Raw genomic sequence first — 13,189 nt, 5'->3', positions numbered from 1 at the left:
GATTTCTAAGCTTTTGAGTTTTGGACCCAGACAAAAAAATAAAACTCCTTGAATCATGTGGTAAAGCTTCCTCATTCCAGCATGTGTGATGGGTTTACGTTCGTTCAGCAATAAAGTCATTCGTATTGATTTCCTTTAACGCACAAAGAACATCATTTACTTGGTTTAATGAACAAGGTGATGGCATCATTGTGCGTATTCGTGATTTCCCTCACTGCTGAGGCGATGATAAATTTCAAGTGAATTCCTATTCTTGTTTTCACCTGGGAGATGTTTTCACCCCGGTATGATAGACAGGGGGTAGTCTCTTACATAGCTGGCGTCAAAGGGTATGATTTTGTAGCCGTTTTGTTCTGAAACGGGTATAGATTTTGACTGCCGGTTATTTTGGTCTCAAATGGGGCATGTTGCGCAGATCACACGCACTAAAGTCAGCAATTAGGTATGATTCTTAGAGGAAACTATTTTTATCATGATTGTTATGAAGTGCGATTTAATTGGCATCGTGAATTTGGACCCCTTCATGTTCACCGGAAGGTTTCTGTGAGAAGTGCATTCACCAAGCATCCCCAAGCAATGTTAAGGTTAAAACGTGTTTCAGTTCAATAATTCCTTAATTGTTTATTTCTGAAACACCTTAATTTCTAGATCATACCAATTTTAAAAGTCAATAACAACTTTCGCAGTCAACAATAGCAAAATAGACCGTTAGACTGATCCATGTTTAGCGCAGACGTCTACCTGAGGTTTGAGATTAGATGTTTGCCGTTCGCCGTTCGCACGTTAGTCGATTTAGATCAGAGTAAATTGGAATGAATGTAAATCATCCTGTCAATGCATTGGAAATTCTCAAAATTAAGCCAATTAAAACAAATACAGCGTTTCCTAGCATGTGTAGCTTTCTGAAGAAATAAAGCATCATAGATGTCCACTTTGGATCAGTGCTGGAGAAGAACGCAAAACAAGTAAGCGTCACTCGCGAGCGGCGATGCCGCTAGCAGCGCGGGCGTCGGAAGGCAAGCGAAAAGAGGCCGAACGACGCCCGCGCTACCGTTGCTCGCACGTCACCCTCACAGCCACGCTCGCACGCTTACATGTTTTGCGATCTTCCGTACGGATTTTCGAGGAAAAGAGAGACTGCTTGCAGTCTAGCTTGAACAAAGATTGTTCTCTGTGTTCTATAAAATAACAGCTTTAAAGTTTTCTTGTCACGATCTTTTGCAAATAGTATTTTGTATAAATCGCTATTTCTTCGCTGTTAATTGTATACACCGCCAGTTTTTCGTTTGTAAATAGAGGTTTTTCATTGGAGATGTTCATGTCTTCGAAACGAAGTCGTCGCCTACGTGGATCCGGACGGAAGCGTTATTTTAATTGCCGGGGGGGGCACTGCCATATATGAGCTATATAGGTATGTGCCGCTGTGAAGGGTATGGTTTTCAAGCAGTTTACTCTAGGATAGGGTATATAAATGAGAGCGTTTGGGTCTAGAATAGGGTATCACTTTTCACAAAACTGACTGGTTGGTTGAAGATTTTATCTAGAGTAAGGAAACCAGGAATTGCCACTGAAAAAATGTAAAAAATCAAATCGGCAAGTTTAAATTTACGTAAATCAGCCTCAAAAGTGTCGATAGAAGGGGGGATTTGGGGAGTTTGCTCTAGTATAGGTTAGCAAAATTCAGCTGAACTAGCTCTGGTATAGGCTAAGGATTCCAGAGTCCCAGCGGCACATGCCCAGCCAGAAATTCCTAAAGTATCCCCCGGGTTTTAATTCTGGTGAAGCTTTTGTAGATGAACTTCACCAGGAGATTTATAGTTCAACGGTGGTGAACAAAGATGTCTCAGAGGCCTTCCTACAACTCTGATCAACCCTGTTCCATGCATATTTCTTCGTACTCGATTAGAAGACTTCCAGCTGTTGGCCTGTCACTAGAACTTACGCCCTCTCTGAGGGAAACCACATCCGGGCTACCTGGACTTCGTTTAACTTGTAAGAAGCCCTCGTGGTGAAATTAGCAGTAAAGATTGTTCTTGGTGTTGTTGGAGTCGTTTATGCCGGCTAACATGGTGTCAGGAGTGGGATTGACCCGATAAATCGACAAGAGAAGCATTCACGGAAACCAAAGGTACATTTAGCAAACCTACTACTGTCAACTCGTCAAACAGCGATGGCGAACCTCAAACGACCTGACTTGAAACTTGGCGGAAATATGTCAGAAAATTTCAAGAACTTTGAAATCAGATTCCACGACTACTGTATCCAAGCCGACTACAGAAACTGGGCAAAAGACCCTGAGACGGAGAGAGAAGATCATTTCAAGAAACCTTTGCTGGAAATACGGCGCTTCGATCGGCAATGCCAGACAAAGCTTTGCAGGTGATCCGTTACACATTTGAACCTCAGATAGCAGCTGATGAGCGGACAAAACCATGGATCTGGAATGACAAATTACGACTTCACTACACTAGATCTATCGGAAGCTCCCTCATGGTAAACAGATTTAAATTCTGGAACACTCAGCAAAGCCCAAACGAATCTGTTCAAGAATGGGAGGTTAAGGTCAGACAGGCGGGCAGCCTATGCTCGTTCAACGCGCTGACGGATGAAATGTGCCGTGGCCGAAGCCAAGGCCCTTGAGTCGGCTCAAAAAGCCAACAAACTCATTACAGAGCCACAAAAGGAATTGTGGAACAAGTAAATTATACTGGATAAGCCATAAAAGAAGAAACTAAAGCGAGACCATGGAACCTGCTTTTGGTGCGGAGATCGGCGTGGACCTGACGCTTGGAAAACATGCCCTGCAAATGGCAAAACATGTACTAAGTGTGAAATTAATGACCACTTTTACAGAGTCTGTCTAGAGCCAGCCCCCTCCCTCCTCCCCTCCCCCGCAACAAGCACAACCACGTAGAACTACTCAATGGCAAACTCAGGTCAGGGGTCGAGACAACAAAACCCCTCGCAGCTGGCCCCAACCGGGACCCCTCGTGAACAAAACATACATATGCTACACACGGCAAATGATCAAAACCCTGTGGAATACTACACTAATAACTACCAAGAACGGTGCTGCTCCCTGGAAACACCGCAAATACACAGTGTCCACACAGATCCAACCAAGTAAAAGTACTTTGTTACCCTGCCAGTGTCTGCAACTGGGAACAAATTCACCCCAGTGACATTCCAGATAGACACTGCCGCCACCTGCAATACCTTCTCTAAAGATGCTCTCCACAGGCTGATGCCAAACATGAAGGTAACAAAGTACCCCTACCTCCTTCACCCCTATGGCTATGCCAAGCCGCTGAAACCACTGACGCAGATTGACCTTCTGTGCGAAAGAAAAAAAAAAAGATATGAATCGCACACACTCCAGATACTTCCGAGAGACGTCACGATGAACAAACCAGCCTTTCTCTCTGGGTCTGACTGTGTGGCACTGGGGCTCATCATCATCAAAGCAGACGAAATATTTTCCCTGACTTCAGCAGTAAAAGACTCCACAGGCAAGAGAGGCCCCACCTACCAGACCAGCTCATTACAAACCAGTCCAGACCCAGGCAGCCCACCAATTCAAACCTGCAACAGCAAGGACAATCCTTACGGGGACCCAACAATGCCTTCACCCTCCTGTACCCTCCAAACCCATAATAATACCTTCCAAAAGTTAAAAGACGTCAATCGTATCCGCCTCCTTGCCGACTGTATGCAAAATGTACAAAAAAAAAACCTTGCAGCGGTCCACTCGGATAAATTATCATTTTACTTTCAGTATGAACGGCTAGCTCACTAAATACAAATTTAAAACTGATATTTGTAACTGTAATTTATAACTGAAGACTGGGAGGTCGGGTTTCTCAACGGCCATTCGCATGCGTGAATGACCACCATAAAGCAAATCTACAAATCCACTTTTGATTTATTTTGATTTCAAGACTCCAGGTGTGATTTATTTCAATTTCTGTCCAAATTTTTTTTTCCAAAATGTAAGTTGCCAAACTCGAATGCGGTTTATACGCTGGTGTTTACGGTGTAGATGTTTTATTTTATGAATAATTCATAAGTGTCACGTTGGCAAAGTGGTAAGGTTTATGTCAGAGGATCAGGGCTTAGCGGGTTGAGGCCGGCGGTTTGAATCCTGTTGCGGGGCTCTTTTTTTTTCCCTTCGAGCTTCTTTTTTTTCTCCTTCGAGCTAACTAGCTAGTGGATGGTTTGCGTTTACATAGGTACTGGAAAATGAAAATGCTCAAGCCATAAAGCAATGTAATTATAAAAGAAAATAAGACAGTATGGAAATTTGAAACGCTCGCCCCTTTTTTTCGTTCGTCCCCAACTACCGAGAACTATTCGCTCTCAAGCGTGAAAGTTTCGGTTAAAAGCCACCGTCAAAGTGGTCGATAGATCGAATTATACACCCACCCTTGTTGTATACCAACTAGCCTTGAATTTAATTTGGGAGTACTTGTTCGACTCCAAACACGAAAGATCATCGATAGCGATCATCGATATCGCTTTGGTAGCCTTTCGTAACGACCCATCGACTTATGACAGGGACCGTCGATGCTCTGATTGGCCACGAACACTATCCGAGGATTATGCGTGTATGAATTTGATTTGTTTGGCTACGAAAACTATTCGAAGAATTTGGTTACACGGATGGGTTTCGATTAGGGATACGGACGGACTTACTTACAAAAGTGATAACATTAGTAGCTACGCCTCTTCGAGGACGGTCGAAGCTTTGAATTTGAAGCTTTCAAAAACCGTACCCAATTGAAGACTAGAGCGCAAAAACCATACCCTATTTATGACCAAGATGGCCAAAATCGATACCCTATTTATTACCAAAACGGCTAAACACCATACCCTTTGGGGCCGCACATACCTATATAGTGCATATAACAGAGTACCACCCTCCCCCCTCCGGGTGTATTTGTCAGTCATGCCAGCTTAGTCCTGAGAACGAGGTTGTACTTGGCGTTCAGTTCATGAGCTTCGTGATGATATGTCCGTCAAGATAAATGTCACAGAATTATGTGAACCTTGAATTGAAAGATAAAGATCCTAGTTTCGTTTATAAATTATATTTTACCTCTAGGTCACGGCGCTGAGTCGCCACGATCAGACATCGCTCTCATTTATTAGCCAATCAGAATGAGGGGATTCATAACAATAATATAACAAAATACCAGTATATCAAGGACCATCGTAATGTCGACACAATGTCACACAAAACAACAGTTAGTGATGAAGGCCGGCAATCATCAACCTGATGGTATAGTAACCTCTCAGATCTAAGATTAAATCCATTTAAAGAAGAGAATCGTCGTTGTCGCTTCTAAAGTTTGAGTTGTAAATGTTTATGTCTCTTCAGAACCAATTTTCCAAATGAAACACAAGGACTGCCTGAATATCACTCGGATATTCCCCAGTTTTAGCTGGGGCATACTTACGCGTCACGCGTTTAGTTGCGTTTAGACTAATCGCGTTCGAGCGAAAATTTTGGATGAATTTTAAATAAACAATAGCCTCCATTTGGCTAACTTTCTTAGCAAGAGGGTAGGGGTAGGCGGAAATTGCAGAGAAAGGCCTGAAACAACCGTTTTAATTGGCTTACGTCGAACATCCAAAATCTGGATGTTACGCTGATTGGATAATACACAATGCAACATAACGTCGCACTACCGGAAGTGAAAGCATTTCGATTGGTGGTAAATTCTTTTCTGTCGGGATATTCATCAGGCTTGTTATTTCATCGTCGAGCTCAGAGTATTAGTCAGAAAACAGAGCTCTCTTTGTTGAAAGTCTTCGCTGTGCACCTTCAGCTTCATTTTCACAAGTGCTCTTTTTTGCCGCTTCGCCTTTGGCGTCACTCCAGTTAGAGATCTTCAGCCTCGAACAGGAATTGAACCCCTAGGACTGGCTCTCGAAGGAGTTCGTGGAGTGCTTTCCTTCGCCTCGTCGAGTGCCCTACCACCCGCCAATGCCTACCGTAACTCCGTGCATTTTTTACAGACAGACCTTTTGCCGTCTTCACTGTCTTGAATGACAACAATTCTTAACTCGAGAAATAATTCCACAAGAATGACAGGTTTTTCACACAAAACATTAGGAAACTCTTTGTTCGAAGTTTCAGAAAACAGCGGTACAGTGGCGACACACTTTCCATACTCTGTGTGAAAATTTTCGAGGCAAATTGTGCAAATATTCTCGGAAACCATTACAAACATGGACGAATCGAAACTGGATTACCACGATTATCAGTTGAGTAAGGCGCGACGAAAGTTTGGTCACCAAGTTTTAACGTAAAAATCATGTTGTTGCCACGAGCAACTGGCTCTGTATCCATTGACAACTTCTCGACATTTAACGTCATTGGCAGCAAAGCGCGCGAAATTGTAAGCGACGCGACAGGCGACCAACGGCTGTTGATATTGTTACCAACGGAAACGAGGCAAGTTTCCCGTGACAACATATAATTTTAAGGCCAAAACTTCGTAACCAAACTTCCCTCGTGCCTTACTCAACTGATAATCGTAGTATTTGCTCAAATTCTCGCCGTTGCAATCGTGATCTGTGATGCATGCAAAGTCAACATGACAACCGGAAATGATTCTGATTGGTTAATACGTACACTGACGCTTGTCACGCTGTGAGGGGGGGGGGAAGACTGCAAAAAGATCCTTGTGTCAGGCTTTTCTTTGCCAGATGTTTCCTCCTCCCCCTACCCCGCGAGTTAGAAAAGCCTAATACTCAGGCTACCATTTGGCGCGAAAGTACGCTCGGATATTTGTCCGTGGACATTATCTGTTCCGCTCTCGGAAAACTGTGAGCTTTGAGGAACACATGATGTCCAGGACAAATATCCGAGCACATTTTCGCGCCAAACGGAGACTATTGTGTTTATTATTCTTTAAATATTTTTTGCAGCACGCACAGTTTTGAAAATTGGGGAATATCACTGAGGGAGTGACATTCCCCAGTTTTAGCTGGAGCACGTAACGTGCTTAAACCAATCGCCTGCGAGCGAAAATATTTGATGGATTACAGGTCCCCTTATTTGCCTGCGAATAAAATTCTCCCCCCCCCCCAAAAAAAAAAAAAAGTAATAATGGATAACTCAATCGTTTTAACAAACTAGAAAGGCCTCATAAGATAATCATTTTAACGGCCGAGATCACCCAAACAGAGAAGAAAACGTTCAAGTTCCAATCAGCTTCAAAACAAAATACTGATATTTGCCCTGGGACATCTCGAACCTTGCAGTCTTCCCGTAGCTTCGCTCTGGATAAGCTGTTCGTTTCTCAGAATACATAATATCCGCTGCATGGCATGTTTATTTTCACACCGAGAGGAGGTAAGTGTGTGATATTTACCCCGAGGTTTGACTGTGTCGTGCATTCAGACCAATCGTGATGGAGACACGGCGCTAATAGATCCTAAAAGGATCATAAAACACGATATATCAAGACCTGAAATTTCCAGATGTACTTGAAATCAAATCAAAGGAGAGTTTAGATTGCCATAGCTTCATGGTAGAAACAAAAGTAAATTAAAAGAAAAGAAAAAATGCATGATATATTTTTGAAGACTCGGGAATTAAAACAGATAACCGGACTGAAAGAAATAACCTCAAGTAGAAAAAAAAGTCCAGATGATCACGCAGTGCACAGTTTTATTCAAAAACTTAGTGTGCGCCTGCAAGGCAGACATTTATGTAACACATCATGTACTTATTAAATTAATTACTTTTACAGATCTACGCAACTTTACATCACTCATGATATTACGCGTGTGATGGTACGTTTGCAGACATAAAAAGATATTGATCTTTAAGTCTATCTATCGATCTATTCATTCATTCATTCATTCATTCATTTATTCATTCATTTATTCAGTCATTCAATCAATCAGTCAATCATTTGTTCATTCATTCATTCATTCATTCATTCGTTCGTTCGTTCGTTCGTTCGTTCGTTCGTTCGTTTGTTCGTTTGTTCGTTCAATCAATCAATCGATCAATCATTCATTCATTCATTCTTTTACTCGTCCATTCGTTGTCATGCGGAAAACTAGTCCAGTCCCTGAACTCTCCTTTCTTCCCGTCCCATATAGGGACTGAACCGGGCGGTTAAAAAATAGAGTCGGTTATTGCTGGTTTTCAGTGTCACGCAATTCAAAATAGATCAAGACAAAAATCAAAACCGGTCAGTAGATAAAGTCCAGAATCTGGGAAATGAAAGAAGGGAAATATACAAGGACTCTCGCCAAAATTCTGGTCACAGCAATTTTTCTTATGCGAAATATGCGGAGAAATTTTTACCCAAATTTATAGAGATTTGTATGGAGACGCCATGTTGGTGCCCCTCCGTATGGGCACCAACATGGCGGCCGGAAACCAACAAAAACACCTGTCAATGAGTTTTGCTACAAAAGTGTGAATTTATCCCTCGAGGAACTCTAAAGCATTGAAATAATACTTTTTCTAAGACATGAACTGTAGCGTAGTGTATCACAAAACCAAGAACCCATTCGGAGCGAAATTTGTGTGCATATTAGTTTTCAGCTGCTCTTATACATCATTTAAGTAAAATCTCAGGAAGATCAATAGTTTTGTAGTTCGAATTTTAGTGACGTCACGTGAAAACCAGCTATAAAATGGAGTCTCCCTTTTCGCCCGCCCGGGTTCAGCTCCTATATGAGGTGGGAAGAAAGGAGAGTTCAGGGACTGGACTAGCCGGAAACTAATCTAAACTAAATTGCTTTTCACGTGTAAAGTACTGCAAACTAAGCTTATGTCATCTCTTATTTGCCCCAAAAATTTCCGCGCAGGCATTTGGGATAACCGCCAAATCCATAACAATGGAAGGAATGAAAAAATGGCGTGAGACAGTAAGTGCTGAAAAACCTTTTTTCGCAGCACTTATCGTGCTCGTAACACCCTCGGTGAGAACAGCAATCCCCACAGACAAAGGACCAACACGAACATCCTTTACCACACATGCCCTGACAATTGTCATTACCGGGATCACTTGCCAAACTGCATCGCCTCTTTCTTTTGCCGTGCTGATCAGTGGTTTCATCATCTGAATCATGCGCAGCTCCCAGTTCTGCTGGACTCTGAATGTCCGAAGTCTTCAGGAGATTGAACCAAAGGACACGAAATCGCTGTAGAATTTCCCAGTTGGTGGAGTTGTCACTTAGTGCTACTGACACCAGTTCCAAAAGATGAATCTCTGGAACATAGTGCAGCTCGCTGACGACTTCTTGATAATGGAACTTCAGCAACTCGAGTTCTTGGGGTGTTTCTTCATCGTTTTGCTTCATCGCTAGAAACTCGCGCAGCACCTGCGGTACTTTTGGAATGTTATCGGGCACATAAATCAGCGATGGTCCGTGCCTGCAACATATTATTATGAAAACATTTCAATCTGTGAAATCTTACACAGCGGTGGCTGTTTTTAATACGGATTTTTTACCACGATTTCACCGGAAATTTTCTTTAAGCCCCCTGGGGGCTTCAGTTTATGTCAAGCACTTTCGGAGCTGGCGGGGTGGGGGAGTACGGCACTATAATCAATGAAGGGCCTTATTCGATTCTGTTTTGGTGCAAATATAGGTAATATCTCCCAAAAGCTCGCTTTACTTCTATATGTATGTGAATTTGCGTCTGACTGGTAGAGCGAAAATCGTCGATAGTACCAAGTGTCTTTTGTTGTATTAGCTGTAAACGAACAGGAGGGAGAGGGAGGGTATTTATTTGAGAGAGGGGGTTCAATACATTTCCCAGTCCAAACAAAGAATTTACGGTATAAAACAAAGAAATATTGTCCGGCAGGGAGTCTCATTTTAAATTCTCTCAAAAGTGGCTGTTAATGACTTTGCCTGTATGCAAGTGAACATACGAAATCTACACATATAATATTTGACTTTACAGTTCGTTTGGCCACTTTACCTTCATAGGCTAAAAATATCCTAGCGAGGTCAATTGGAGGTAAACAGTATTGTTATACCTCCCAACTTAAATACGTTTTCCGATTGGAGGAGAACGTGTCACGTGTCGTGGATCAAAACTCACTAACTCCCTAGGGCAAACAAAACTCACCAACTCCCTAGGGAAACAACAACTTGAACTTTCGACTCACACGTGATCAGGTCGTGCTTCTTGAAACCGCGGCAAATTTGTGAGCCAGCCGACATCAAGCAAACGATTTCTTTGCAACTTTTTTTTTTCTATTCTTCAGTTGGAAAGTATAACAAAACACTTAATGACTGGTTCCACGGGAAGCAGTGAGTTTTGCTGGTTTTTTTTTTTTTTTTTTTTTATTAATTGCTACTTACACTGCTTACAATACAATATTAATGTAGTTACTTACACTACTTATTACTTATGCCACTTACGATACTAACACTTACACTAAACAATACGCATACTCACGCTACTAGCAATACTAATACTTACACTGCTTACAATACAACGTAATTAGATTACTTGCGCTACTTACAATTCTAGCACGGGAAGACCACACCAGTTTACTCCTGTCAGTAATTTAAATTCGGAATTGCGAAAATATGCGAAAATATGACAGCGAAAATATGTATGGTATATATGCGTTTCTTTTCCCTTCATTTTTATTTTCGTTTTCAGGGGACTAGGGTCAAGCTGTCAAGAGATTACAAACGAGTCAACAGAGCTCCCACTTTTTTAAAGCGATTGTAGTTGTATTTTTTTTGCATTTCATAGATATATTTTAAATACAGTAAGAAATGATATCGTTAAGTTTTGGAGAACATTTTTTCTGTTTACATAGCCAAATGTAATATTTAGCATTTAAGCAGCAGAAGTTAATTTGGAGTTTATGTTTAGAGCTATTCTGCCTTAGACCCAGTGCTGTATCAGGCTCTAAGGGTGTCTCTTTGACAATGACTTGGCAAGACTGTAGCTATACTTTAAAATTGGTCCAAAGATATTGAGTTTTTGGGCAAGCCCAAAATAAATGTGCAAGTTTCTCTGTTTCTCTTTCGCAGACAGTGCATTTCTCGCTATCGACGAGACCAATTTTTTTTCAAGAAGTTGTTTGTTGATATTCTTCTACGAAGAACGCCCCTTCTTTGTTGTCAGTAGCTACTTTAGAACCGTAAAGATTTTGGTAAAACGATTCACATTCTTTTACGATCTCTTTGTCTGTACAAATGAGGTCGTTGTCATTTACTTTGAGCTGGGCTATTGTTCCTTGTTTACAATGACTCTTTCCAGATTGAGAAAGTATTTGGTATTTTTCTCACCTTCATTGTACCATTGAGATTTAGCGAAGCCTCGGGGAACATTGAGGGTCTCAGAGAAACAAAACTCACTGTTTCCCTTGGGGCTAGTCATTAAGTGCTTATTAAACAAATATATATGATAAATGTAATTTACCCGATAAATCCTTGGTCTACAACCTGGTAGTAGAACATGTTTGGACCAAGGTCCATGTAAAACACGATTTTTTCGCCTGCCGTCTTCAGTAATTTCATGGAGCTTTTGCGGACATCAAAGCAAATTCCCAGGGTTTGATTGTAGTTGTAGCAACCTTTGACTTGCTTCTCAGAGTAAGCTGTCAGCCGAAGGCCTTGCGGAACTGAAGCTCTTAAATCCGAGCTTGCCATCACAGAGCATAGAGTCCCTGCGATTAGAAGTAATTTCGAGAGAATGGAACCAGTTGAAAGAGACATCTTAACACAGTTCTTAGGCTGTCTTGACAGTCAGTTCAATTGCAGATGGATCACTTTTATACTGATCTCATCGATCGGTAAGGCTTCCTCATTCCAACAAGTGTGATGGGTTTACGTTCCGCAAAAAGTCGTTTGTATTTCCTTCAGAGTGCGCGTACAAAAACATCATTTACTTGGTTTTTATGCAGCAAGTGATGACACTAGTGTGTGCAATCGTGATTTCCTTGTCTAAAGCGGTAGCAAATGTCAAGTCACTTGTTTTCATCTGGAACACGTTTTCGCCTAGATGGATGGGCAGATAACAGTCTCTTTATGTAAGCTATACAGGTGTGTGTAACACCAAAAGGTATGTTTACCCAAGATAAACACGCAGTCTATGGATTATTTACAGGCATGCAACTCAAGCAAAGCGAACAACATACCAGATAGCGTAGTTAGCCTGAACATTTCAAGTTCCGAGTCTCCCCGTACTGGTTGTGCATGTCCTAATCTTTCGCAATGTTTATCATTCCTGTTCATTAGCTTTGTGTGCCCGTTTGGTGTTTTATTTTGCCACTTCAGTAAAATATTATTTCGGATGCACCCTTCTATTTAAAGGTAATCAGTTGTACACCATGAAATGACTCAATGATTACTGATATATAATGCTAATTGAACTGAGTGGAGTGCAATTTGGTCTGAAATCATACGCGTGATTTCAAAATCGAACGAGCGAGTAGCGCGAGTTCGATTTGAAATCACAGGTATGATTTCAGACCAAAATTGCACGACATGAAGTTCAATTGCCACTTTATTAGATCCATTTTGAAATCGACAATTTCATCGCCTTAATTTTTAGACTTTTGGTGTATTGTTCCAGTAGCCGGTTTGTTAAAAAAAAGCAGAACCGGAAACGCCTTTACGTTCATTTAGTATGCAAAACGATGTCATGTGACGAAAACTCATCCGAGCATGACAAAGAAACAAGCGGTTTTGAAGTCAGAACGGAAATAGTCTGCTTCAGGTATAAAAGTTCAATTCTCGTCGCCTGAATCAATGATGGAAGGTCTTTCTTTCTTCTGTGGTTGAGGCTGAGACTTTTCATTGTCTTTGGAGAAGGAATTTGAAGGTGCATCCTGCGTAATTCTGCGATGGATTTCTTTTGAGTTGCGAAACTCCCTCGAGTGCACGATGCCCAGTGGATGGTACGTTTTTTTTCTTTCATACCGTTTAATGGCATGATTTTAAGGGAGTCCAGCTCGTTATCATCTCCGTTTCTTTTTGTGACCTCGGCGAAGGACTCAATACTCAGGACCTTGTCAAGTTCTTGCGGCGCCATTTGTTTCAAGATATTTCCAAGATGGCGGGACTAACACCAGCTTCGTAAGACGTTCATCATTCACTGTTTTGTGGAGCGGGGTGTATTTTGACTATGTTTATTCACAGCGACAGAGTTGAGCTCTTTTGTTGCTTCGTTTGAAACTACCAGAAA

The 13,189-nt window shown here is 41.6% G+C and overlaps 1 protein-coding gene across 1 annotated transcript; it reads right to left on the bottom strand.

The window, feature by feature from the left end:
- Nucleotides 1-6,975: 6,975 nt before the first annotated feature.
- Nucleotides 6,976-12,354, bottom strand: LOC145485963 (uncharacterized). Its single transcript, XM_081464632.1, has 2 exons — nucleotides 11,423-12,354; nucleotides 6,976-9,403 (listed from the first exon to the last, which is right to left on the bottom strand). Exons 1-2 carry the CDS (start codon nucleotides 11,716-11,718, stop codon nucleotides 8,809-8,811), a joined length of 891 nt encoding a protein of 296 aa, XP_081320758.1. The 5' UTR covers nucleotides 11,719-12,354; the 3' UTR covers nucleotides 6,976-8,808.
- Nucleotides 12,355-13,189: the final 835 nt, after the last annotated feature.

This window comes from Orbicella franksi, chromosome 4, assembly GCF_964199315.1.
Source record: "Orbicella franksi chromosome 4, jaOrbFran1.1, whole genome shotgun sequence".
NCBI classification, from domain to species: domain Eukaryota; kingdom Metazoa; phylum Cnidaria; class Anthozoa; order Scleractinia; family Merulinidae; genus Orbicella; species Orbicella franksi.
The sequence above is the reverse complement of the archived record's forward strand: the minus strand, read 5'-3'. Positions and strand labels throughout refer to the sequence as shown.

Coding starts and splice junctions, on each gene's coding strand:
- LOC145485963 (XM_081464632.1), bottom strand. CDS start 11,718: ATGTCTCTTTCAACTGGTTCCATTCTCTCGAAATTACTTCTAATCGCA. Junction 9,404..11,422: donor GTAGACCAAGGATTTATCGG/GTAAATTACATT, acceptor AATATGTTGCAG/GCACGGACCATCGCTGATTT.